This window comes from Lissotriton vulgaris, chromosome 12 (assembly GCF_964263255.1).
Source record: "Lissotriton vulgaris chromosome 12, aLisVul1.2, whole genome shotgun sequence".
NCBI classification, from domain to species: Eukaryota; Metazoa; Chordata; class Amphibia; order Caudata; family Salamandridae; genus Lissotriton; species Lissotriton vulgaris.
Genome location: NC_141700.1, coordinates 94,556,182 through 94,583,292, shown reverse-complemented (window position 1 = coordinate 94,583,292; position 27,111 = coordinate 94,556,182). Strand labels below are relative to the sequence as shown.

General features: G+C 49.5%; 1 protein-coding gene across 8 annotated transcripts in view; it reads right to left on the bottom strand.

The window, feature by feature from the left end:
* The window catches only part of POGZ (pogo transposable element derived with ZNF domain), a 520,715-nt gene that overhangs the window by 99,369 nt on the left and 394,235 nt on the right, over positions 1–27,111 (bottom strand). For 6 of the 8 annotated variants that reach the window (XM_086947330.1, XM_086947332.1, XM_086947333.1 and 3 more), the window contains exon 15: positions 3,658–3,893. In XM_086947330.1, coding sequence (XP_086803456.1) covers positions 3,658–3,893 — 236 coding nt within the window. The remainder of the gene's footprint in view (positions 1–3,657; positions 3,894–27,111) is intronic. The other 2 variants (XM_086947335.1, XM_086947336.1) reach the window with 1 other exon arrangement.

Genomic DNA, 27,111 nt, shown 5'->3' with positions numbered 1-27,111 from the left:
CTATCAAAAGGGCATTCCCCATCGTGTTGGGTTAGTAAAACCTAGTAGGTTTGGCATTTTCATTTAGGTTTTTTCTGCATTTGTAAAGGGATCAATTTCCGGAAAACCTTATCCATTAAAGAGTCTGTGCAACTCTACATCGTTTAATGTGCACTGATCCTCCTGCAAGATTCTACTTAGAGGCTGCTTCTATGTTGTAAACTCCAAAGAGATAAGATGCAGTGATGTCATGATTCCTGGCTACTAGCCAATCAAATATTGTCTGTGCTTCAAGGAGCAGAACGCTGGAACAAGTCCCTTCTTGTCTGTACAGATCACACATTGTGTTTGAACTGTCAGTCTGAACTGGCAGCTGAAAGGTAGGACTTGTGAATCCAGAGGAATGCTCTAAACTAAAGGAGATCAATATGGTAGGATTTCTCTCCTTCTTCCCCTACGTCCCTTGCATTTGAATGTGATATATGGGCTCTTCCCATCTTGGAATATAGGCATACATAGCCCCAGACTGATGGGGGATTCTGATGAACAGTATTACATGCAAGGGATTTTCTAAACTGCTCCACCAATGAAGTCAGACTTGCAGCCCAAATGAGTCAGCTGATTTTACCAGCTGCCTCAACATTGGCCCCACGGTCCTTGCAGGCACTGCTGCCGCGCCGCAGTCAAATCCACACCTGGGTATGTGGGACCAGGATAATAAAGAACGCAATGGCTATCAGCAGTAACGAGATACAACAGGCTGACTGATACAATGTCCTAGAAGATTGTGACACTTCAGACAAATAAAGTTGTCCTTGCTGAATATTAATTTCTGCTGTCTACCAGTAAGGCTCAAAGATAATGAATGGACTGAAATGGTGTGGAGGTTGACTTTGCCCGATCCATTCTCAGGTCCAAATAGTGGAGGATAGAGAAAGAAGCATGTGAAAGTGTCACAAAACCACTCCAGAAGTGGCTGCCTTGCTGAGCCAGTCACCCAAGTAAGGTAAAATACGAAAAACCTATTTCTCCAGTCATGCTTTTTGAGAAGTTCTAAGGTTGCACTTCAGACTAAATGGAAGCACCCTGTATTGATAATGCTTACAGCCCAAGATAACCCTCAGGAACATGAAATATAAAAATAAACATCCTGGAAATCTGTGGCAGAAACCTAGTCCCCTTGATGAACCTGGGGGTAGATTTGATGGAGCAGCAACATTTAAAAAAATCTTAATTTATCCATTTGTTTGATGTTTTCAGATTGACAACAGGTCTGAACTGCTGTGTTGGACCCTTTTTTCCCCAAACCACAAAGTAATAGAAATACATTCCGATAAGGTGGTTGCTATAGTGCCTTTTGCTGATGGTATTGCTGTGGTTACTGAGAGGATTGAACGCTCTGTTGTGAATGGTGGTCTTCTTTGGGATTGAACTGATGTATCAAGCATTCCTTCTTTCTCTCCAATCTGTCTTCATGGTCTCCATTTCAGTATTTATGCATTGCATTTCTTGATATGCATGTGTGCCAAACAGAGACCTTCCACAGAAAGTAAGGTTCAAAAAATGTTCTTTTGAGCGCCAAGCCTGCAAGTTATTGCAAACATTTACCAGCCAGTCAATGCCAGTCCATGACAGTAGACTTGGGTAGCCAGGTCTGAGGAGTCTGCCACTGCAATGAGGACCTATTAGATAGGACAAAGCTCTCTGAAATCCTCCACACACGACGAATCTTTTCAGCGAATTACTGCCGGAGAGTCCCAAAAAGCAGTACAAAAGGGGGTGGTGATGGACGGAGCATCTGAATCAACCAAACAATCACACCCAGTCAAAAGATCTGGGTTTAATCCATCACCGTTCTTTAGCCCACTCTGCCACCCCAGTTCAGACATGGCCATATGCAAATCAGTCTGACCCTGTGACTCATGGGAACAGTCCAGCCCGAACTGCCAAGCCATGTCTTCCCTGGACCGGAAACAAGCATCCGAGGACCGGTTTCTGGCATTCCAGCAGTCTTCAGCCCTGCTTGCTTGAATCCAGTGGCAAAGTGAGCAAGGGACTCACGTCTGAGCATACCCTGCCACACTTATTGTGGCCAAAAGCAGTACAAAAGGGGGTGGTGATGGACGGAGCATCTGAATCAATGAAACACTCACACCCAGTCAAAAGATCTAGGTTTAATCCATCACCGTTCTTTAGCCCACTCTGCCACCCCAGTTCGGACATGGCCATATGCAAATTAGTCTGACCCTGTGCCTCATGGGAACAGTCCAGCCCGAACTGCCAAGCCATGTCTTCCCTGGACCGGAAACAAGCATCCGAGGACCGGTTTCTGACATTCCAGCCGTCTTCAGCCTGGCTTGCTTGAATCCAGTGGCAAAGTGAGCAAGGGACTCACGTCTGAGCATACCCTGCCACACTTATGGCGGCCAAAAGCAGTACAAAAGGGGGTGGTGATGGACGGAGCACCTGAATCAAACACTCACACCCAGTCAAAAGATCTGGGTTTAATCCATCACCGTTCTTTAACCCACTCTGCCACCCCAGTTCAGACATGGCCATATGCAAATCAGTCTGACCCTGTGCCATTTCTTGATATGCATGTGTGCCAAACAAAGACCTTCCACAGAAAGTAAGGTTCGAGACATGTTCTTCTGAGCGCCAAGCCTGCAAGTTATTGCAAACATTTACCAGCCAGTCAATGCCAGCCCATGACAGTAGACTTGGGTAGCCAGGTCTGAGGAGTCTGCCACTGCAATGAGGACCTATTAGATAGGACAAAGCTCTCTGAAATCCTCCACACACGACAAATCTTTTCAGCGAATTACTGCCGGAGAGTCCCAAAAAGATCAGTCACATCTGCTGACTATTTGCACAAGATGCTGCCCTTGACATTTTTTAAATATACCGTATACTTTACTTCCAACAGCTTCCACCCACTTACTTTCTTTGCAGGTGGGGCGGGACTGTGGAAATGGGATAAGTATTAAGTACTTTCTCGCAACAGAAAATATAACTGAATGTGGTTGAACATGGGAAAGCAGGAGGGGCAAAAGATGGATGAGTAAGAAGAGTGATGCATCTCAAAGATGACAGAAGTAATAGTTTAAGTAGCTAGTGCTAGAATGTTAACTCCATGCGCGCTAGCGGAATTCCGCTCCTGCGCTGAGTTTTTGTAAATCGCACTTTACGTGACGAGCTGGGCTCGTCATCAGCGTGCGAGGAGGCTACGCCATGACGAGCCCAGCTCGTCATCAGCGTGGAAGGGGTTAAACCGTAGTGCATACGACTAACATTTCATTGAACCTAGTGATTCAGGGAGTTTGTACGTATGGGACTTTGTATGCCAACCTCAGAGCAGTCAATTTAATTTCAATCATTTGTATAAGAGCATCTTGAAGAAAACTTGGGAGTGATCACACTTATCTGTCACACTAGTTCTCGAATGATTACCTCTTCCTATTCCTCTTGACATTCATGAATGTAACCAGCTGTAGGGAAAATATTTCTAAAGGTTGTGAATATGAAGAGCTTTCCATATTGGACAGAAGTCGGTTTTGCTTTGCTTAAAACTGAACAATAAAACCAACCCAGGGTCTTAACAGTACAATGAGCCCTGCTGAAATGTTCATTTAACCTACACAGTTACTAACATACAGTCAATCCCTTTATTTTAACCACCTTGAAGTTTGAAACTTAGCAAGGAGCTCTGACATTTTCTTGACAGTCCGCTTATCCTTGTTCTGCTGGTTAGCTGGGTACTGGAAGACAGGCTGCGCGTCTATAGATGGTTGCACCAACAGTGGATTTGACTCCGGCAATGACAGCGGTGGCAAGTCCGGTACGACCGGAGGTGAAGTCAATGGAGATGCCATGGACACTGCACGTGGCTGGCCTCGTGAAGCACGGATTGTAACCTGTAACAAATTACAGTATATGTCAAGTACAACTTGAGACTCCACTAAACTACAAATAGTTAAGTGAATTACATTTTCATGCAATTTTTATACAGGCAAAATCTATATTCAGGCATGTGGAACAAACTTCTGGCTCAGAGTTCAAACTTATTTGCAAGAAACAAATACCTACCAGATAAGGTGTAACAATGGGTCTCTGAAGGATCATTTAAAGACTTCCAACAAGTTAGCCCAGGCTTCTCAAACGAGTAGCTCGTAAGCTACTGGTAGCTTTTCAGCTACTGCAAGTAGCTCTCCTGTGTGCAGCCCACCTACTAAATTAGAAGCTTTTGCTTGGCTAAATTTATATATGTATACCAAAATTTAAACCCATGTACACCAGACGAAAATGTCTATTTTCAGAACCCACAAGCTGATGTTTGGAGGAATATGGTTGAATTTTCAAAATATATGTATAGCCGACATTGGTATGATGAAACGTGTGGCTTTGGGGATACTTATTCCTAATATTTCCTTGGAGCTAGGGACACTGCAGCTATGGCTGCTATGTATTACCCATGTACAAAGCATTTCAAAATGTAAAAGCTTTTATTTTTTTAGATTACTCCCGACAACCATGTCGGATACACTGAGATGATCACTACTGGTAATCTTACATATGGTGGGCACTAATGTAATCTTGTCTGATGTGGTCACTATTACTGCACTAGTAAGATTAATAGCTTGTGAGGATTTTCATTAAAAATAAAATAAGTAGCTCTTACTACTACAAAAAAAACACCTAGATTAGGGAAAGCCCATGATAAAACACTTATTTTCCTATCATTTCTAGGGCCCAAGGTAAGGCTGTTGCTGCAGTATGGATTAGTTACTTACCGAATCGTAGTTCTCTTCCAGGGGTATCCTCATCAAAGTCATAAGCACATGAATATTCCCGCCCATGTGCGGGACCCCAGAAAACATATATCATATATATGTAGCTCCACATATATGTATATATACACATATATAAACACATACAATGCAGTCCTCTCTGGAAAAGCTGAACAATACTGCAATAGAAATCTGTGCACATAAAAACATTCCAATTAAGCAGGGAGAAAGAAAAAACCTTTGAAAACTGCTTTATTATACAGTAGAAAAGGTAATCCTGCAAGGAAAATGAAAGCATGGTCAGCACATAGGGCGCACTGTAGAAGAAACCATAGAGTATAAAGCTGAAAAGCTAACTCACATAAACAGTAACAGAAAACTGGCACCGTGCCTTTAACCCTTTCGATGCTGATGACGAGCTCAGCTCGTCATCACCCACGGGTGTCGTGTGCTGATAACGAGCTGAGCTCGTCATGGTGCCACTAAAATGGCATTTTCCAGCACAGGGGGGGGAAAACGCCCAGCAGCCATGTGGTTAAGGCAGCCATGACCCCTAGCTCCCATCATGGCTCAGGGGTGACAGTTAGGTCAGTTGTTCTTTGCGAATAACCGCAGACCATTTTAAAAAACAGATATATATTTCACATGACTACTTGCCCGGGGAGGCGGGTGGGTTGCTTATGACTTTGATGAGGATACCCCTGGAAGAGAGCTAGGATTACAGGTAAGTAACTAATCCTTCTCTTCCAGTGGATCCTCATCAATAGTCATAAGCACTTGAATAGAATAGCAAGCCCATCCCCATATCCTGCGGGCAAGTAAACAGAATTGGGGGAAACATAGAAAATTAACGTTAGGCTAGCACAGACTCCGAAAAATCAACACTGGAACAGATTCCTCAAGGAGGCCTGGCCCACTTGGGTATCTGCTCTGGAGTCAGAATCCAGACAGTAATGTCTGGTAAATGTATGTATCGATTTCCAAGATGCAGCTTTGCAAATCTCGGCCATCGGAACATTGTGCAGAAAAGCCACTGTTGCCGCTTTACCCCTAGTCGAGTGAGCTTTAGGAGAAGCGACCAAAGGTTTATTTGCCAAATAATTGGTAAGATAACTTTATACAAGACACTATCCATCTTGAGATGGTTCTCTTAGAAGCAGCAAAACCGGTTCTAACAGAGCCATAGTTTACAAATAATTGGTTAGACCTTCTTACAGATTTTGTGGCCTCCAAGTAAAATTTGAGAACCCTTTTGAGATCCAGCGAATGCAGAGTCCTCCCTGCTGGAGTCTTAGAATTTGGAAAGAAAGAAGGTAAAGAAATAGTCTGATTTACATGGAACTCCGACACCACCTTTGGCAGAAAGGAAGGGTGGGTTCGCATAACTACCCTATTATGGTGGAAGACTGTATAGGGCTCTTTGGAGGATAGCAGTTGAATTTCACTCACTGCGCGCAGAAGTGATTGCTACCATAAACGCCACTTTCCACGTAAGGTGTTGCAATGAAGCCTTATGAATGGGTTCAAAGGGAGGCCCCATCAGTTTAGACAATACGAGGTTCAACTCCCAAGGAGGGGAAGGAGGTCTAACAGGGGGGTAAACCTTCTTTAGCCCCTGTAGGAAGTCCTTTACCACCTGTAGCTGGAAAAAAGAAGGTTTAGGAGATTACGGTAAGCCGTAATGGCGGCCAAATGTACATTTATTGAGGAATATTTCAATCCAGACTTGGCCAAATAGAGCAAGTATGGCAAGATGACGTCCTCCTGGCCAGTAATCGGACTCCAACCATTCTGTCTACACCACAGGTAAAACCTCTTCCATTTCATAGAGTACGAGGATCTTGTGGAAGGTCTCCTAGACTCCCGTAGAATGTCCATGCAGTCTGCAGGGAGGTTCAAGTGTCCGTATTGCAGGACTTCAGGAGCCATGCTGTTAAGCTGAGGGAAGGCTGGGATGCAAGATCTTCCCCCCCCATCTTGGTTAGAAGGTCCGGCCTGCATGGAAGTCCCTAATGAGGGCGAATTGACAACTGCAACAGATCCGGGTACCACCATTGGCGAGGCCAGTCTGGTGCTATTAGGATTATCTTCATCCTGGATCTTAGGAGCTTCACCACTACCTTCGGAATGAGATGGAGGGGAGGAAAGGCATATGCAAACGTCCCTGACCAGTTTATCAAAAGTGCAGACCCCCTCGTTCCTGATCAGTAGAACCTGGATGCGAAGGTGTTCCATTTTTTGTTTTCGTCGTCTGCAAAGAGGTCGATGGAAGGATGACCCCACTGCCGAAAAATGTCTGCCACCACGTCGTTGTGGAGCACCCAGTCCTCTTGCTCTTGGAAGTGACGACTGAGCAAGTCCGCTCAAACATTCTGCTCTCCTGGCAGATGAACTGCCATGATCGAAAGGTTCCTGGCCAGTAGCCAGTGCCAAATCGCTTGGGCTTCGAGAGACAGAGGACGAGAACGTGTTCCACCTTGTTTGTTTAAATAGTACATGGTGGTTGTGTTGTCTGTTTGAATTAAAATTGAGTCTGATTGTACGGTAGATTGAAAAGCCTTGAGAGCCAAGTTAACTGCTCGCAGTTCGAGCATGTTGATATGGTAAGTTTGCTCTTTGGGTGACCATTTTCTCTGTGTCTGGAGGGAACCTAGATGTGCGCCCCAACCCTTAAGAGAAGCGTCTGTGATCAGGGATTGCACAGGCAGAGGCTGATGAAAAGGATCTCCCACCGTGAGATTCTGTGGATGCATCCACCAGACAGGGGTGTGGAATTGTTTTAAAAAATCTACTTGTCCAAGAGACAAAATTGTATAGAAATCAGAAATTCCCAGTATAATGTACACCATGGTAATGTGTAAGTCAGTATTACATATTTACAGGATAACATTTTTGCATAAGGTATTTACAAAACAATATAAAACACAATCACTTATCGGCTAGAACCAAGCTGCTACCCACAATGCATTTAAGATTCATGCAATAGTCAGGGGTGGATATGAATGTGATCTGTGATTATGTCTAGATTAGGGTGTCCTGCTCAGGAAAGCATGACATTTCTAGCTGTCCTTGGAAGGGTAGGAGACAATTCCTTTTTTCCAAAGGGACGGGTCTTCAGATTTCAGCCCCACTTAGATCAAAACATCATCTCTGAACGTGAGTAAGGTTTTCATTTGGATGACTCAATCTTTGACACTGTGATACATAACGGGAAGTTTGGAGTGGGGAGGCACACTTATACCTATGCTGTAGAAGTCTTACCAACATTACACAGTCAGTCCTAGAAGCATTATTACGGAATGAAGTGCCCTTTGCAGCTGCATGTGAAATAAATCACTAAGCTTGAATCTTTACTGCACCAGAGACATCTATCTAAGCACCCCAAAGAAAGAATCTGCAGCAGCTCGAAAGTCCACTTCAATACTGGTTTGCTGGTCAGTATTATCTTCCACCAAGCCCAAGACTCAATTTGTTATACAGGCTCATAAAACAGTTGCAGACACTCCTTAAGGACACCATAAACTAACAGTTGAGGTCAGGGGTGAATTACTCTACCCCAGCTTGCTATATGGAACCAATACAAGGGCAGTTCATATACTGAACTGCACATGATCTAAAATAACATGTCAGGTGACTTGCTTTTTAAATAAAATATACAGTGGTGTAAGAGGAAACCCAGGAAAAACATGAGGAACGTATCTTGCAGGACAAATCTCCTAGCAAAAAGAACCAGGGGTCTATTAAAAAAAAAGCCAGGAATAAAAACGGTTTTGTTTTCAAAACATTCCCCAGTTCAGCTGTAGACTAGAGACTGATCTATCAAACTGTGGGGGCATTTTGAGAGGGTATGGGTGCAGATATCGTAGAGGTCACCATCCACAATAGTTTGTAAATTGTTTTTACTTTCAGAATGGAGAGCAGTAGGGAAGGGAAGTGGGGGGATGGTGGTTTTACATCAGAGGTTTGAGAGGGGACAGAGGTGAGCATCCAACTGGGAGCAAAAGAAAGAAGAGTAAACGTTGTTAGAGATGTTTGAAGATTTAGATCCAAAAGGAAGAGAATGAAGGAGACTTAGATGGGGAAAGAAAAATAACATGAGGTTTAGACTGGGCACAAGACCAATGGCAGAAGGTTGAGACAGCAAGACAAAGACAAGTTGGACAGGGAATTTAAAAAATGGCAGCGTGCTGAGATAGTAAACAAGAAAAGGAAGTGTGATTAACCCCTTCCGTGCGGGGCGTATTTTCCGCCTGTGCTGACTCCGCCTTGCGCAGGCGGAGTCATGACGGAACGGTTCCGTCATCAGCACAGCTCACCCGTAGCTGATGACGGAACCGTTCTGTCATCAGCACGGAAGGGGTTAACACAAGTTGATGTGGTTGGTTTGTTAAGTAGGGAAGGTTCTGTTGGTATTTTGTGATTTCGGATATAAACTAAACCACACAGCATAAGAACAATTTCACTTTCTTCTGCTGCATCTCCGGAGAGGTTTATAATGTTAGCTCTTTCTGAGTTTCGCAGCTTTTAACGGGACATTCTACATGTAGTCTATTCACTTGCTTTGCATGTGATTACTTTCCAATAGCATAAAAACAATCCTTCCTCACTACCTTGGGGTACAGACCTTATCTCTGTAGTGCCATTTCAAGCATTGCTCCCTTGCAAAGACGTAGCTGTAATATAGAATCCAAGGCACAGGCTAGAGAAAGTCAGCACATCACAAAGGACAGACTTCTAGGCCCAGAGAGGCATTTACAGCCTTAAAGCCACAAGTCTTGCTGTTATGAAGCAACAGAGGGCCTCACCAACCTATCTACTCTAAGCAGGATTTATTTAGACACATTTAAGTTACTATGTCCGCTTTACTCTGTACACTTTTAAGAAGTCCATTTCTATGTACTGCATAAACTCACTATCCAGCCATACATGCTACTTTGTTTATTTACCCCTCCCGGTACATTTGAGGTAACCATTCCACATACCTGCCTTATCTTAGCGTGCAGTGCACTAGCTTCTTGTGGCTTATCAGCTTCCAAATGAGAGTGCTGAGCCTCTAACCTAGACTCACCCCTACTTAGCTACATTGTGTGATCCTGGGCAAGTGTTTTATTTTCTGGTCCTCCATTTCTTAATCTTGCAATATTAGCAGTGTTCACATAAAGGTTAACTCATTTTAATAAGAGCTACCTAAAACTGCAGTAAGTTGCTAAACAGCAACGGAGCACTGTTTTTAACCCTAACTTTAAAAGTGTTTGCTAGGAGTAGTAGGGACAAAAAAAGCTTTCAGAGACTTGCCTGTTATTGTTGTAAATTAGGTAAAATGTGGGATATTGGAACGCATGCGGGCACGCCTGTTGTCAGTCAGACCAGAGCTATAGTCAGGGCCACTGGAATTATGCAGCAAGAGAGGACGAAATTATGTGGCAGGATTGAGTATATTATGCAGCAAGAAAAGGCAACGTATGTGACATAATTTGGCACATTTTTTAATAGTATTAGTTTATTATTTCATCATTTTCAAACTTGGTAACACCCTGTGGGCATTGGTTGCAACTCATTAGAATGAGGTGAACATTCAAATATAGCAATAATCAACAGAAAGGTGACTAGTCCGGCTTTACAAAGATGCTTCCACTGAGCGGCAAAACGCAAAGTCGCATTATTTAGTAACTTTTTAATCGTTTGAGCTAGAAACAAATTTTGCAGCAGATGATGGATTATGTGGCAAATACTGCGGACGTTCGTTCACAATTCCAGTGGCTCTGGCTATAGTCAGTGTGAGGGCCTGAGGTCGCATCATGTAGCAGATGCTAATGGATGGCATTTCTACTGACTTAAAGAAATCACACGATGTCTAGCGCCCCAGTGCTGCTTTTAAGTAATTCTTGGTGCTGCACAGAAGAGCATATAAAGCCTCTCAGCTTCAGGTGCAAGATTTTGGTGACATCGTATCACAGACAGTAAGGTTTGGGCTTTTAGTTTGTGGTAAACATATCACTGCAAACCTGCCTTCTGGCAAACTCTGCCTTGCCCCTTCTGTTTTCTTTTCTTTTTCTGGCCTCCGATTCCTGTGTGCTGGTGAAGGAAATAATGCAGAGCCATAGGTGAAAGAAAAGAGCATAGTGCAGACACTGGTTTACAAATTAGAGGCTCGTGAAAATGAAAGCAACAGTGGTGGCCTGTGGGCTGCACGAGAGCCCCACGGGAAAGTAAGGTGCTTTAATGTAGATTATGTTGACACTAAAGAGGCTGAGACATCAAGCACAGACCGCAAGCAATGTGCGAAGAGAGGGGCCCAAGAATTGCATGACAAAAGAAATCCAAGCACTTTAATGCAAGCCTCGGATGCGAGGAGAGGAGAGGAGAGAGGAGGGGAGGGGAGCGATCTGGGTTCAGCACAGAGGCTCAAAGATGTAGCCAAGAAAGGGCAGCATCAGAAGGGTGAATTAAGTTTTAAAAAAAGTCGGGTAAAAGCAAGGAGCAAAGAAGCTTGTCTCCTACCTGCCACTGCTGGAAGTGTTCTCCAGTTGCAAAAGCTCCATGTGGAAAATTCCATGCTACACAAAGTTCATGCTGTGCTTTACTCCCTCAACTGCTCCTCTGCATCCTGCTATAAATTGCGTCATGACTCGTGTGCCTGGGTTAGGTCATTACACTGAGGACGAGACACAGACTGCTAATTTGAAGAGGTCAGAGGATAGTTTGATCTCCGTCCATAATTTACAGTCTACTTGCCCTTTGGACAAAACAGTAATTAAAACTTCTTGCCCTTGCAATAAATCTTAATGTCTCGGGCGATACAAATTACCCTTCTCTGCACCAGAGGATGGACTTCTTCGCACTGGGAGATAGTGTAATCCGATCGTTCCATTGCCTTGATGCTTGATTCCACTTGTCCCCTAGGTCCTGCTGAAGCGGCCTCATCCTCAACCTGGCGTTTGGAATGAGGAAGATGCAGGAGGCCATTGAGCCAAGCAGAGATGCCACCTGTCGTACTGAAGGCTGAGAAGCTTGAAGAATGGTGTTAACATTCACTGACATTGATGACAGTCTGTCCGCCGAAGGAAACACTTTTCCTAGAGCGGAGGTGATAGTGGCCCCTAGATAGTGGATCGACTGTGCGGGTTGAAGGACCGACTTGTCCAGATTGACATGAAGTCCCAAACGGTGAAGTAGGTCTAGACACACATGAAGGTGTTTACGCACTAGGAGTTGAGACGAGTCCTTTAATAGCCAATCATCCAGGTATGAATAGACGTGAAGGCCTTGACGAGATAAGAAGGCTGCCACTACCGCCATGCATTTCCTGAACACCCTTTGAGCTGATTTGAGACCAAAGGGTAAGACTTTAAACTGGTAGTGGTCTTTTCTTATTGTTAAACGAAGGAACTTGTGATGACGTGCCGTGATGGGGATGTGGAAGTATGCATCCTGAAGGTCCACTGAGCACATCCAATCGCCTTTAAGTGTGGAAAAATTTGATGGAGACAGCATTCAAAATGTTTCTTTTCTGATTAATTTGTTCAGGAAACCGAAGGTCTTATATGGTTCTGAACTTGTTCGGCTGGTCTCTTTTCCGGACAAGGAAGTATCTGGAGTAGACTACTTTCCCTCTCTGCAGTGGAGGGACCTCTTCTATATCTTGCTTAACGAGAAGGGTCGACACCTCCTGACGCAGGAGGTCCAGATGATGCTGCTTGGATGTTACCGGAGGAGAGTCTTTTGGAGCCGTGCAGAAACTTAGTGCGTATCCTTTGTTTAGTATATTTAGCACCCATTGATCTTTTGTTATCCTGCGCCACTCTTGAGCGTAGTGAGTGATACTTCCTCCCACTGGAGTGCGCAATGGTGCTGGAGGAAGCATCTACTCATTGCTTCACTGCTGTCTTAGGTGTGGAGGTGGATTGCTGCTGGTGTCCTCTTCTTCCCCTCGAGGAGCGTCTGCCCTGATACTGGGATTTTCCCTGCTTGCCTTGGGACCATTGAGGGGTTTGAACCCTCTATTGGTTTCCTTTCTTATTATAGGGCCTGTAACGCTTCCTGAAATCCTTCTTTTTCTCAAGGCCGATCGCCTTCAAAGTGTCTAATTCCGCCTTCATTCTTCTCATCTCCTCATCTGTATGGGACCCAAACAGAGAGGTACCTGAGAAGGGAAGAATCATTATGCGTTGTTGTGCATCGGGCTTCAGAGCAGTTAGGCGTAACCAGGAGGAACGATGTGCACAAATGCCATGTGCATAAGAATGAGCTGCTAGAGACACGCCATCAGCTGCAGTGCTTATGACTTGGTTTGATACCAGAGTACCCTCGTGAATGATCTCTGATAAGTCCTGCTGATCTTCTTTCGGAAGCTTCTCTTTAAAGCGCTCCAAAGAGTCCCACGGGGATCGGTCATATCGCCCTAACAGAGCTGCTGCGTTGGAAACTTGCAGTGAGGAGGCCGCTGAACCACAGGCTTTCCGCCCCCAAGAGTTCTGAGCCTTACTATCCTTATCAGGAGGAACAGAGGAAGAAGATGCGACTGAATGTGTTTTCCTCACTGCTGCAATTATCACTGAATCAGGAGGAGGATCTGATCTCAGGAATAGAGGATCCGATGGAGCCGGCTTGTATTTCTTTAAAATCCTTGCAGGAGCCGCTTTGACGGAGGCTGGTGTTAGAAAAACCTCCATTACCGGTTCGATGACTCCCGGTACCAAAGGGAGCAGAGGCCTTGAAACCGATCTTTGGTGTAAAGTTTCAAAGATGATGGATATGGTTGTTTGTGTAGTGGCCATGGCGATGTTCAATTTCTGTGCTCCCCTAGAGAGCACATCATGGAAAGTATTGAAATCATCAAAAGGAGAAATCCTGCTAGGCGGACTCTCTGTGAGGGTGGGAGAGTAATCCCTCTTTGAAGAATGTGTTGAGGAAGACGACCAAGATGGTGTACGTCGTCTTTTACGATGGCCCTGCGTAGACCTGTGCCCAGGGGATCTGCCCCGGGGCTCTCTGGTGCGAGTGTGAAGTGACTTGTCCACTTCTTGCACCAATCGCTGTAACGGGGATCTATGTAAAGGGCTCAAATATTCAGCCGCCCTTTGCGTAGCACCAGCCGAAACTGGTTTCCAGACATGCAGGGGTTGCATCCACCTTTGAGAGAGATGTACTGAAGGAGATCTCTGTCTCTCCGGAGAACTTCTTGTAGGAGAACCCACAGGCTCTTCAGAATGCCTGGATGCACTGTGAGAAGATGCAATTGTCTGTGGGGAACTTCTGACAGATTGTGAAGAGGCCCCACAGGTCCTTGAACGCGACCTCCGTCGCGAGGAGGGATGAGACGTCGCAGGCGAGTGCCTAGACGTAGATCTGTTCTGGGTCACAATAATGGGAGAGTCTGGATGTGGAATGTCTCCTCGACGTCTGTCTTCTGAATGCCTTGACGTCGAATGGAATGACGTTGAATGCCTGGAGCCTCCAGATCGTGCTCTTGAAGGTGAGTGTTCGTGATCTCCTTGATGTTCGGTTCGACGGAGAAAGCCTCCTCGACATCGAACAATGCCTCGACGCCGATTTTCCTGGTCCCGACGTCGAATGTGAAATAGGAGATCCAGAACTCTATGTCGAACGTCGCCTCAACGCTGACAGAGATGGTACCTGTCTCGACGTCGAACGCCGTGTGGATGACGTCGACGGAGAGATATGCTTTGACACCGGTCGCTGAACCTGCGACGGCGAAAGGTGACTCGACATCGACAATCACTTGGGTGATGTCGATCGCTGGTGACTCTGCAATGACGGAGCCTGCCTCGACGTCGAACACCGCCTCGGCAGCGACGACGGAGACCTGTCTCTCGACGTTGGGCGAGCTCGCACCAACGGAGATCATTGCCTCGACGCCGATAGTCGCCTGGTTGACGACGGCGGAGGTATTGACGTACCGGTGATCCTAGACGACGACCAGTCTTCTTTCGACGGAGAGCCCGCCGTGGATGGTCTTCTTGTCGCCGTTTTTGACACTGAAGAATGGGTTTGAGGCGTCGAGCCCGACGCCAACGGAGGGCACACTGGATTCTTACTAGTAGATGCCCTCTCCTTCATCAGTGGTGACCTGCCTCTGGAGGAAGATCTTCTCCTCTCTGCCAGCCCACAGATGCAAATCTTCTCCCTGTCCTTCAAAGTTCTTCTGGACAGGTGCTGGCAACGTTAGCAAGTGTGAGGATCATGGTCAGAAGGCAAACACAAAATACAGACCGGATGAGATTGTGTTTTTTTTGTGAACATTTTTTTATTGAGCAAAGCAGAAGGTAGTAAAACATTTATATAGAGAACAATACTACTCCAGGGGTGTTTGTAAACATTGAGCGAAATCAAGTAAAATCCAGTAATTCGTCATACTTCATCACATTCAGCAATAGTCATCAATATACATTTTTGTACAGAGCAAAAGATACGTAACCAGAAAGTGCCAAGTGCAATCATTTTCCAATCACAAATTCGCAGTTACAATAGTCAAAGTACAGGTAATTCAAACTATTATAATCTGGTCAGAGCTACTTATACGAGATCCCTGCACAAGAGAAGTGTTGACATGTCTGGCCTGGACTATTAATATTCATAAAGTATCTTGTGCTAAAGTGTTAGAGTGCTATGTGCCACAGTGCTATAAAAGAATAAAAAATAAAGAGCATTACCATAGCTAACCTGTACTTCTTGTTTTATTAAGATATTACTTGTTAAAGTGCTGTGTGGGGATAGTAAACTCGCTACTAATAAAGTATATCAAATTTTTGGTACATTTTTGCGTTGAGTCGACTCTTTTGGCATAAGCCTCTTTGAAATTTTTTCTCCGTCTCATTTTGTTCACCCATTTAAAATAGGATGGTACCTCCTCTGACCTCCAATTTTGAAGGATTAGAGAACGGGCAACCAAAGTGCCAATTGCAATATAAGTTTCTTCAGCACTAGGCAAATCATTTCTCTTCATTGAAATGCCGAAAAGAGCGATCTCGGCTTCAGGTTCAATTACCTTATTAATAGCATGACTTATTGAGGAAAAGATGTTGCGCCAAAAATTCTCCAATTTCGAATATGTGTAAAAAATATGAAGCCAATCGCCCCACTCGTGAAGCTGACATCTAAAACATTTATTTTCTACTCCCAAAAAGCGTTTATTCAAAGCTTTGGAGGATAGATAGGCCAGCCAGCGAGATAAAAAAGACACCCTCTTAAAATTGGCCGCTCTGAGAACCTTGCCTCCTAACTGGGTGATCTGCTCCCATTCCTGTCTTGAGAAGGAGCAATTGGTTTCCTGAGATATTTTAGCCTGGATTTCCTCAACTAAAGGAGATTCTTCACCCTTTCTCAGAGAATTGTACCAGTTCCCTACTCCAGTTAATTTCACTTTATACAGAACGGTACCCAAAGGCGTTACGCCTGCCGATAAATTATATTTATTTATTAAGTTTATAATCTGCAGAAATTCCATTTTTAATTTATTGGCAGACCTAACCAGGACCTCTTGCCAAGTAATAAGTTTCCGCTATACAAAAAAAGAATCCAGATCACAGAAAACTGAGTCTCTCCACTTTTGGAGCTTATTCGAATGAATTTGAAGCCCCAAGATCTTGCACTCCTCTAATTTCAAGTAATAAAAACCACCACCCCCTTCCTGCTTAACAAGCATTTACAATGCAATGGTCTTGTCTTTGTTAAAAGTTAGAGCTAATGGCATTGCAAATGGCTTTTTTTAACATAAATAAATGGTATTGTCATTTACAATAGCAATAGGTGAGCATTAGGGAGTAGTAGAGAGTATTAGCAGACACAGAGCCCCACACACACAGAGCCACACACACAGAGCCACATACACACAGAGCCACACACACAGAGCCACATACACAGAGAGCCACACACACACACACACACAGAGAGCCACACACACACACAGCCACACACAGAGCCACATACACACACACAGACACACACTCACACACACACAGAGCCACACACACACACAGAGCCACACACACACACACACAGAGCCACACACACACAGCCACACACACACACAGAGCCACACACACACACAGAGCCACACACAGGAGAGATGATTCAGAAAAGGGGGTGGTGATGAACAGAGTGTCTGAATTAAGCAGACCACTCTTACCCAGTCCAAAGATCAGGGGTTGATCCATCACCGTTTTTTAGCTCACTGCACCATCCCAGCTCAGAACTTGGCTATATGCAAATTAGTCTGACCCTGGCCCAGTGCATCATGGGAACAGGGCAGACCAAACTACCAAGCCAATTCTTATACTGGGAAGGAAACAAGCTACCGGGGACCGGTTTCTGGCACTTGGATCAAGCCCTGATCTTTGGACTGGGTAAGAGTGGTCTTCTTAATTCAGACACTCTGTTCATCACCACTCCCTTTTCTGAATCGTTTTTGGCCACTATAGGTGTGGCAGGGTATACTCAGACATGAGTCCCTTTCTCACTGCACCATCAGGATTCAAGCAAGCCGGGCCGAAGACGGCTGAAATTCCAGAAACCGGTCCCCGGTAGCTTGTCTCCTTTCTGGTGAAGAATTGGCTTGGTAGTTTAGTCTGCCCTGTTCCCATGATGACACTGGGCCAGGGACAGACTAATTTGCATATAGCCAGGTTCTGAGCTGGGATGGTGCAGTGAGATAAATAACGGTGATGGATCAAGCCCTGATCTTTGGACTGGGTAAGAGTGGTCTGCTTAATTCAGACACTCTGTTCATCACCACCCCCTTTTCTGACACACACACACACACAGAGCCACACACACACACACACAGAGCCACACACACACACAGAGCCACACACACACACACACACACACAGAGCTACACACACACAGAGCCACACACGCACACACAGAGCCACACACGCACACACAGAGCCACACACACACAGAGCCACACACACACAGAGCCACACACACACACAGAGCCACACACACACACAAACAGAGCCACACACACACACAGAGCCACACACACACACAGAGCCACACACACACAGAGCCACACACACAGAGCCACACACACCGAGCCACACACACACCGAGCCACACACACACCGAGCCACACACACAAACAGAGCCACACACACAAACAGAGCCACACACACATACAGAGCCACACACACACACAGAGCCACACACACACAGAGCCACACACACACAGAGCCACACACACACACAGAGCCACACACACACACAAACAGAGCCACACACACACACACAGAGCCACACACACACACAGAGCCACACACACACACAGAGCCACACACACACAGAGCCACACACACAGAGCCACACACACCGAGCCACACACACCGAGCCACACACACCGAGCCACACACACCGAGCCACACACACCGAGCCCCACACACACCGAGCCCCACACACACCGAGCCACACACACACCGAGCCACACACACAAACAGAGCCACACACACAAACAGAGCCACACACACATACAGAGCCACACACACACATACAGAGCCACACACACATACAGAGCCACACACACATACAGAGCCACACACACATACAGAGCCACACACACATACAGAGCCACACACACATACAGAGCCGCACACACATACAGAGCCACACACACATACAGAGCCACACACACATACAGAGCCACACACACATACAGAGCCACACACACATACAGAGCCACACACACATACAGAGCCCCACACACATACAGAGCCACACACACATACAGAGCACACACACATACAGAGCCACACACACATACAGAGCCACACACACACACACAGAGCCACACACACACACAGGGCCACACACACACACACACAGAGCCACACACACACACACACAGAGCCACACACACACACAGAGCCACACACACACACACACACACAGCCACACTGTTGGAAGGCGGAGACCCCAGGGGTCAAGACTGCTCTTTTAACCACCTGAGACCCTCCTCTCCCACAATTCCTGCTGAGTCTTATCGAGGGTAGGTCCTCGCCAGGGAGGACTGATCGTACACACTGTCGACACACCACACTTACGAACGGACACCACACCGTGAATCTTTATCAAGTATGAACTTTATCAAGTAAAATAGGTAGCAATACTCAACGATCGAGGGATCGCTAAAGTCTCGTGAACAAGGGAACGGGGACGCGGGACAGTCTTAGAGGGCCAGTCGGTAGGCCACGTACCCTCCGCACAGTTCTCAATCCTCAAACTGGGGGGCACGGGGCTGGCGATGGTACTTGCTGTCCTACTCACTTCGGTTCCAGGTTGTCGTGAGGGTAGCGTCGATGGTCCAGCCGGACCAGAGGGTTCTTTAAGCCGCGACGAGGTCAGCAGGGATTGGTCAGGAGTACTTCGTAGTACTAGTAGACAGGTGGAGCCGCGACAGCGTCCGCAGGGCTCAGGATAGTAGCAAGAGTCTCTCGTTCTTAAGAGTGGGCCGCGACGAGGTCAGCAGGGCTCCGATGGTTCAGGTCTTACTCTTTGAGAGGGAGCCGCGACAGCGTCAGCAGGGCTCGGTGATTCAGTTCCGTAGCTTCGAGGATGAGCCGCGACGACGTCAGCAGGGCTCGGTGGGTCAGAGTTTGTTCTCCTCAAGGTCAGCCACGATCAGATCCGCACGGCCTTCTTGTCCAGGATACAACTGCCGGCTGGATGGGAGGACGGCTGTCTTATAGTCCAAAAGCCCTTTGATGTCCGGACTCTCAGAGGCAGGAGGCCGGTGGTCCGAGGGCCAGGCGGCCGATTGTCTGGTCGGCTGGTTCTTTGATGCTTTGGACCGTGCGTCCAGGGGATCCCAGACGCCCATCAAGGTCTGGAGCCAGCTCGCTAGGATTCCAAAGGTGTGATCGAAACCAGCCCCCAGGGATACTCCAGAGGTGTGAGGGAAACCAGTTCCTCGGAAGGGGGCCGGAGATGTGATGGAAGTCTTGGTTTCGGGTACTTGGTGAGTCGTTCACCCCCCGGGCGGGTCTGGGCGTGCCGGACGCGCACGCCTAGCTGCAGCCAGGAGCGGCCAGGGGCTGCCGAAAGGGAAGAAGGCGGCCGGCCGGCCGGGGTGGCCAAACGTGTGCAGGTGCAGGCACGCGGTCTGGAGATCGTCCCAGGTCCGGTGTAGAGGTGTCATGTACAGTTCTGGGTGGACGGGAATAAGTTCCCTTCGTAGTTCTGGGGTTGCGGGGATCAGAGAGGACCACGCCACGAGGCAGGGTCCAACATGCGTCCCCTCCAGCTGAAAGACGAGGAGAACTACCCATCCTCTTGGGGGTTCTCTTCGCTGAGGCGGAAGAAGCGGGACAGGCCGTCGGCGTTGGTGTGGTCGGCACCAGGCCTGTGTTCCACAGTAAAATCCATCCATAGAGGGAGATGGACCAGCGTAGCAGTTTAGGGTTCTCTCCTCTCATCTGCATGAGCCACCGGAGAGGACGGTGATCGGTTTGGACCAGGAAGTGGGTACCGAACAGGTAGGGCCTCAGCTTCTTCAAGGCCCAGACCACTGCGAAGGCCTCTCGCTCGATGGTGCTCCATCTCTGCTCCCGGGGTAGTAGCCTCCGGCTGATAAAGGCTACTGGGTGATCAATCCCCTGGTCGTCCACCTGGGAGAGCACTGCTCCGATGCCATGCTCGGAGGCGTCGGTCTGGACCACGAACTCTCTGGAGTAATCAGGGGCCTGTAGTACTGGAGCGGTGCACATGACCTTTTTCAATTCTTCGAACGCCTTCTGACAGGCGGGGGTCCAACTAACCTTCTTGGGTTTTGCCTTGGCTGTCAACTCTGTGAGGGGGCCTACAATACTCCCGTAGCCCTTGATGAATCTACGGTAGTACCCTGTGAGCCCTAGGAAGGCCCGCACCTCGGTCTGGGTCGTGGGGGTCTCCCAGGCATTAATAGCGTCTATCTTGGGTTGGAAGGGGGCTACGAGGCCGCTTCCGACCTGGTGCCCGAGGTATACCACGGAGCTTTGTCCTGTCTGGCACTTGCTAGCTTTAATGGTGAGCCCTGCGCGGCGCAGGGCGTCCAACACCTCCCAGAAGTGTTGCAAGTGCTCGGGCCAGTGGGCACTGAACACGGCAATGTCGTCAAGGTAGGCCGCGCTGAAACTTTCCAACCCGGCCAGGACCTGGTTGACCAGTCTCTGAAAGGTGGCGGGGGCGTTTTTCATGCCGAAGGGCATTACTCGGAAGTAGAAGTGGCCATCCGGAGTGGAGAAACCGGACCTTTCTCGGGCCCTCTCCGTGAGGCCGATCTGCCAGTAGCAACTGGTGAGCTCGAAGGTGCTGAGCCGACCCTAGACGGTCAATGAGTTCGTCGGCTCGTGAGATGGGGTGTGCGTCGGTTCGGGTGACTGCGTTGAGTCCGCGGTAGTCTACGCAGAACCTCAGCTCAGGAACCAGGACCACGGGGCTAGCCCAGGGGCTGTTGGAGGCTTCTACCACTCCCAGGGCCAACATCTTGTCAACTTCGGGCTTGATGCAGGCTCGAACTCGGTCAGGGACTCGGTAGGCTCTGTACCGTACCGGAGGGCTGTCCCCGGTGTCCACGTCGTGGACGCACCAACTGGTGACGCCGGGGTTGAGGGAGAAGAGGTCGGAGAACTGCCCCAACAACCGGTGACATTCTTCACGCTGCACGGGGGTGAGGGAGGAGGAGAGACTCACTCCCTCTACGGAGCCATCTTGGTCCTTCGCACACAGGAGATCCGGTAGAGGGTCCGTTTCCTCTTCCTTTCCGTCGTCGGTTCACGCGAGAACCTTCAGGGCATTCCTGGCCGATTTCGTATCAACGAGGTATGTGACCTGGCTCTTGGGCTCTATCACCTTAAAGGGTCCAGTCCACTTGTCCTGAAGGGCACAAGGTTCCACTGGGGACATGACCCAAACCGGTTGGCCGGGCTGAAACTCGACCAGAGTGGCATTCTGGTCGTACCAGCGTTTCATCTCCTCTTGGCTGGCCTCCAGGTTGGCCTCGGACAGTTCGCGAAATTTCCGCGTCTGGTTCCAGAGGGCCAGGACGTAGGAGAACACATCGGGGGGTGTGCTCGGGGGGCTGTCTCCCAGCCTTCCTTGACCAGGCTGAGGGGACCCCGGACGGGGTGCCCATAGAGCAGCTCGAAAGGGCTGAACTCCAAGGATTTCTGGGGAACTTCTCGGTATGCGAACAGGAGGCAGGGCAGGAGGACGTCCCACTTGCGTCGCAAGGGCTCCTCGAGACCCATGATCATTCCTTTCAGGGTGCGGTTGAAACGTTCAACCAGGCCGTTACCCTGAGGATGGTATGGGGTGGTGAACTTGTACGACACCCCACACTGTTGCCAAAGGGACTTCATGTATCGGGAAATAAAGTTTGTGCCTCGGTCGCTCACCACTTCCCGCGGGAATCCGACCCGGGAGAAGATCCCCATAAGGGCCCGGCCCACGACCGGGGCCGTCACTGTCCTGAGGGGGATGGCTTCGGGGTATCGGGTGGCGTGATCGACCAAGACAAGAATGAACCTGTGACCTAGGGAGGTCCGAGGGTCCAGAGGTCCGACAATGTCGATTCCCACCCTCTCAAAGGGGGTACTAACAACTGGGAAGGGCTGGAGGGGAGCCTTGCGCTTACCTCCGCTTTTGCCACTAGCCTGACACGTGGGGCAGGACTTACAGTGGTGTTCCACATCGGCCCGCATGCAGGGCCAGTAGAAATGGGTCACTAGACGTTGGTAGGTTTTATATTGGCCCCAGTGTCCCGCCAGGGGCACATCATGGGCCAGGTTGAGTAGGAGGCCGCGGAAATGTAGGGGTACCACCAGCACTCGGCTGACCCAAGTTCGGTGGTCTTCTGTTCGCTGTAGAGTAGACCGTTTTCACAGTAAAGTTAGCGGGAGCCGGACTGGTCTCCAGCGGCCTGGGCAGCGGCCTGTTGCCGGAGCCCCTCAAGGGCAGGACAGGAAGTCTGCTCCTGGCAGAACTCTTCTCGGGATGGTCCTCCTTCTTGGCGCCACTGGGCCAACTCGGGGATATCTGTTAGGGTGGGGACCGTATCGACAGCGGGTCCGAGGGGACCTTCGTCGGATTCGCTTTCTTCGTTGGAGGGCTGGTCGAGGACCGCGGGGCGCTCGCCTCCCTCCGGGGCGGTACGGGGGAACTCGGACTCTTCGTCCCCGGGGTTGGTCATTCTGGCGGTCATGGCTCGGGTGTTCACACAGGCCCAGTGGGGTAGACCCAACATCTCTAGATGGGTCTTCCTCTCTACATCCTTCCACTTCGAGCTCTCTAGGTCATTTCCCAGGAGGCAATCCACAGGCATGTCCGTGCGGACCGCTACCCGTAGATCGCCCGAGACTCCCTCCCACTCAAACGGAACCTGGGCTATCCTGCAGGTGCGGACGGAATTGGCAGCTGCTATCACTCTGCAAGAGGCGTGGGGGGTGATCTGGGACTCAGGGACTAGCGTGTATCTGACGGACGTGATGCTGGCTCCTGTGTCTCTAAGGGCTCCTATGCTGCGCCCGTTAACCTTAACTGTCTGACGATACTTTTCTGTGTTGTCGGGCAGGTAATCTCCCGGGACCATCTCACTATTTCCTAGGGAGGCTAAGACCATGGCTGCGGGCTCCCACTCCCCCATCTCTTCTATTTCTTCCTCTTCTAGGGCTACCAAGGATATCTGTCTGGTGGAGGGGCCAGTGGGAGTGGATTTCTGGGACACGGGGCATCGGGGATCACCGGCATAGTGTCCGGGTTGCTGGCACTTAAAGCACGCTGTGCTGGGACGGAGCCCTGGGGGACCTACGCTCGAGGCTGCTCTCGTTGAGGAAGGAGAACGGGGGGTCTGGTTTCTGGGGGGGCTACGCTGGGGCCCTGACTGAGATCCTTGCTGTTTACCTCGACCTCCCCCACCCCTCTGGCAGGAAGATCCTTGGTCGTTCCGTGGGGGGTCTCCCCCGGGCCCCTTCTGGACTCGGGTGGCCACCCAGTGATCGGCTTCAACAGCCAGTTTTCGTGGGTTGGCGAGCTTGCTGTCCAGGAGATGCTGCCTCAGTTCCACAAAGCAATTGCGGACGGGTGCTCGTAAGCGATTAGGTCGATCAGATCTTCGAAGGTGGTCACATTGCTGCCCTTGATCCACCCATCTAAGGCACAGGTGTAGTAGTTCACAGTCCACCCATGTGGTGCCAGGAATCTTCTTGCACTCTCTAAACCGCTGGCGATACATTTCTGGCGTTAGTCCGTAGCGGAATAGGAGAGCGTCTTTCATGTGGGGGTAGGCGTTCATGTGTGCGGTCGGTAGGTCCAGCAGGGTGTCTCTTCCCTCGCTGAGGAAGCGGCTCCACAGGCCGCCCCCCCAGTCCTTCTCGGGGACCCGGTGGGCAGACATGGCGACCTTGTAGGCCTTGAACCACTGCTGGATGTCGTCTCCTTTGTAAAACTCCTTCACGACGTCTTTGGGGATGTGTACCTTCGTTTCTCGGGGGATCACCGGCTCTCCGAGTCTCGATGGTCCGGGTGCCTCTGCTCTGGCTTTCAACTCTAGTTCTTTTAGGCTGCGCTCGTGTTCGAGCTGGAGTTTCCAGCCTTCATGCTCCCTCTAGAGCTTCTTCTCTTCCAGCTCCCCCTGGAGCCGCAATTGCTCGACTGACAACTTTTTCTCTGCCAGTTTGAGTTCTCCCTCCAATTTGAGGCACGCCAGTTCTAGTTCAGGACTTCAGTCACGTTCTCGGTCGGCCATCTCTTCCGACGACCGATCCCTCCCGGTTGCTGGGCTCCGGGATGGGTGCTGGTTTCTCTCACCAGTCGGTGTACTGGGTTTGGTCTGTGGTCTCCCTCCCCCGTTGTCTTCAGGCGGGGGCAGGGATGCTCCGGACTCCACCCAAGCCGTTAGCGCTTTTTGGAAATCCTCCTTAGCACTTAGTCCGGTACTCGCGATACTTAGTTCCTTGCAGAACTGCTTTAGCTCTCTATGGGTGTAGTCTTCCAATAGGTCTTTATCGAATGTCGTTTTCTCACCGGATTCTGTGGACGACATTATTGCTCTTTCTTTCTAGTGCGTTTGCTGCGTGTGGGTTCAGGTAGTGTGTCAGTGGTACGATCTCCAGACGTAGGTTCGTATCGAGTCGCTGCCACCAATGTTGGAAGGCGGAGACCCCAGGGGTCAAGACTGCTCTCTTAACTACCCGAGACCCTCCTCTCCCACAATTCCTGCCGAGTCTTAGCGAGGGTAGGTCCTCGCCGGGGAGGACTGATCGTACACACTGTCGACACACTACACTTACGAACGGACACCACACCGTGAATCTTTATCAAGTAAAATAGGTAGCAATACAAAACAATCGAGGGATCGCTAAAGTCTCGAGAACAAGGGAACGGGGACGCGGGACAGTCTTAGAGGGCCAGTCGGTAGGCCGCGTACCCAGCGCACAGTTCTCAATCCTCGAACTGGGGGGCACGGGGGCTGGCGATGGTACTTGCTGTCCTACTCACTTCGGTTCCAGGTTGTCGTGAGGGTAGCATCGATGGTCCAGCCGGACCAGAGGGTTCTTTAAGCCGCGACGAGGTCAGCAGGGCTTGGTCAGGAGTATTTCGTAGTACTCGTCGACAGGTGGAGCCGCGACAGCGTCCGCAGGGCTCAGGATAGTAGCAAGAGTCTCTCGTTCTTAAGAGTGAGCCGCGACGAGGTCAGCAGGGCTCCGATGGTTCAGGTCTTACTCTTTGAGAGGGAGCCGCAACAGCGTCAGCAGGGCTCGGTGGTTCAGTTCCGTAGCTTCGAGGATGAGCCGCGACGACGTCAGCAGGGCTCGGTGGGTCAGGGTCTGTTCTCCTCAAGGTCCGCCGCAATCAGATCAGTAGGGCTTTCTTGTCCAGGATACAACTGCCGGCTGGATGGGAGGCCGGCTGTCTTATAGTCCAAAAGCCCTTTGATGTCCGGACTCTCAGAGGCAGGAGGCCGGTGGTCCGAGGGCCAGGCGGCCGATTGTCTGGGCGGCTGGTTTTGATGCTTTGGACCGTGCGTCCAGGGGATCCCAGACGCCCATCAAGGTCTGGAGCCAGCTCGCTAGGAGTCCAAAGGTGTGATCGAAACCAGCCCCCAGGGATAGTCCAGAGGTGTGAGGGGAAACCAGTTCCTCGGAAGGGGGCCGCAGGTGTGATGGAAGTCTTCGTTTCGGGTACTTGGTGAGTCGTTCACAGCCACACACACACACAGCCACACACACACACACAGCCACAGCCACCCACACAGCCACAGCCAGAGCCACACACACAGCCAGAGCCACACACACACAGAGCCACACACACACAGAGCCACACACACACAGAGCCACACACACACACACAGAGCCACACACACAGAGCCACACACACACACAGAGCCACACGCACACACAGAGCCACACACACACACAGAGCCACACACACACACACACACACACACACACAGCCACACATACAGCCACACACACACAGAGCCACACACACACACACACAGCCACAGACACACACAGAGCCACACACACACAGAGCCACACACACACAGAGCCACACACACACAGAGCCACACACACACAGAGCCACACACACACAGAGCCACACACACACACACAGAGCCACACACACACAGAGCCACACACACACACAGAGCCACACACACAGAGCCACACACACACACACAGAGCCACACACACACACACACACAGAGCCACACACACACACACAGAGCCACACACACACATACACAGAGCCACACACACACACACACACACACACAGAGCCACACACACACACACAGAGCCACACACACACACAGAGCCACACACAGAGCCACACACACACAGAGCCACACACAGCGCCACACACACACAGAGCCACACACACACACAGAGCCACACACACACAGAGCCACACACACACACACACACACAGCCACACACACACACACAGAGCCACGCACACACACACACACACACACACAGAGCCACACACACAGCCACACACACACAGAGCCACACACACACACAGACACACACACACACACACACAGAGCCACACACACACACAGAGCCACACACACACACACACACACACACACACACACACAGAGCCACACACACACACACAGAGCCACACACACACAGAGCCACACACACACACACACACACACAGAGCCACACACACACAGAGCCACACACACAGAGCCACGCACACACAGAGCCACACACACAGAGCCACACACACACACAGCCACACACACACACACACAGAGCCACACACACACACACAGAGCCACACACACACACAGAGCCACACACACACACAGAGCCACACACACACACAGAGCCAC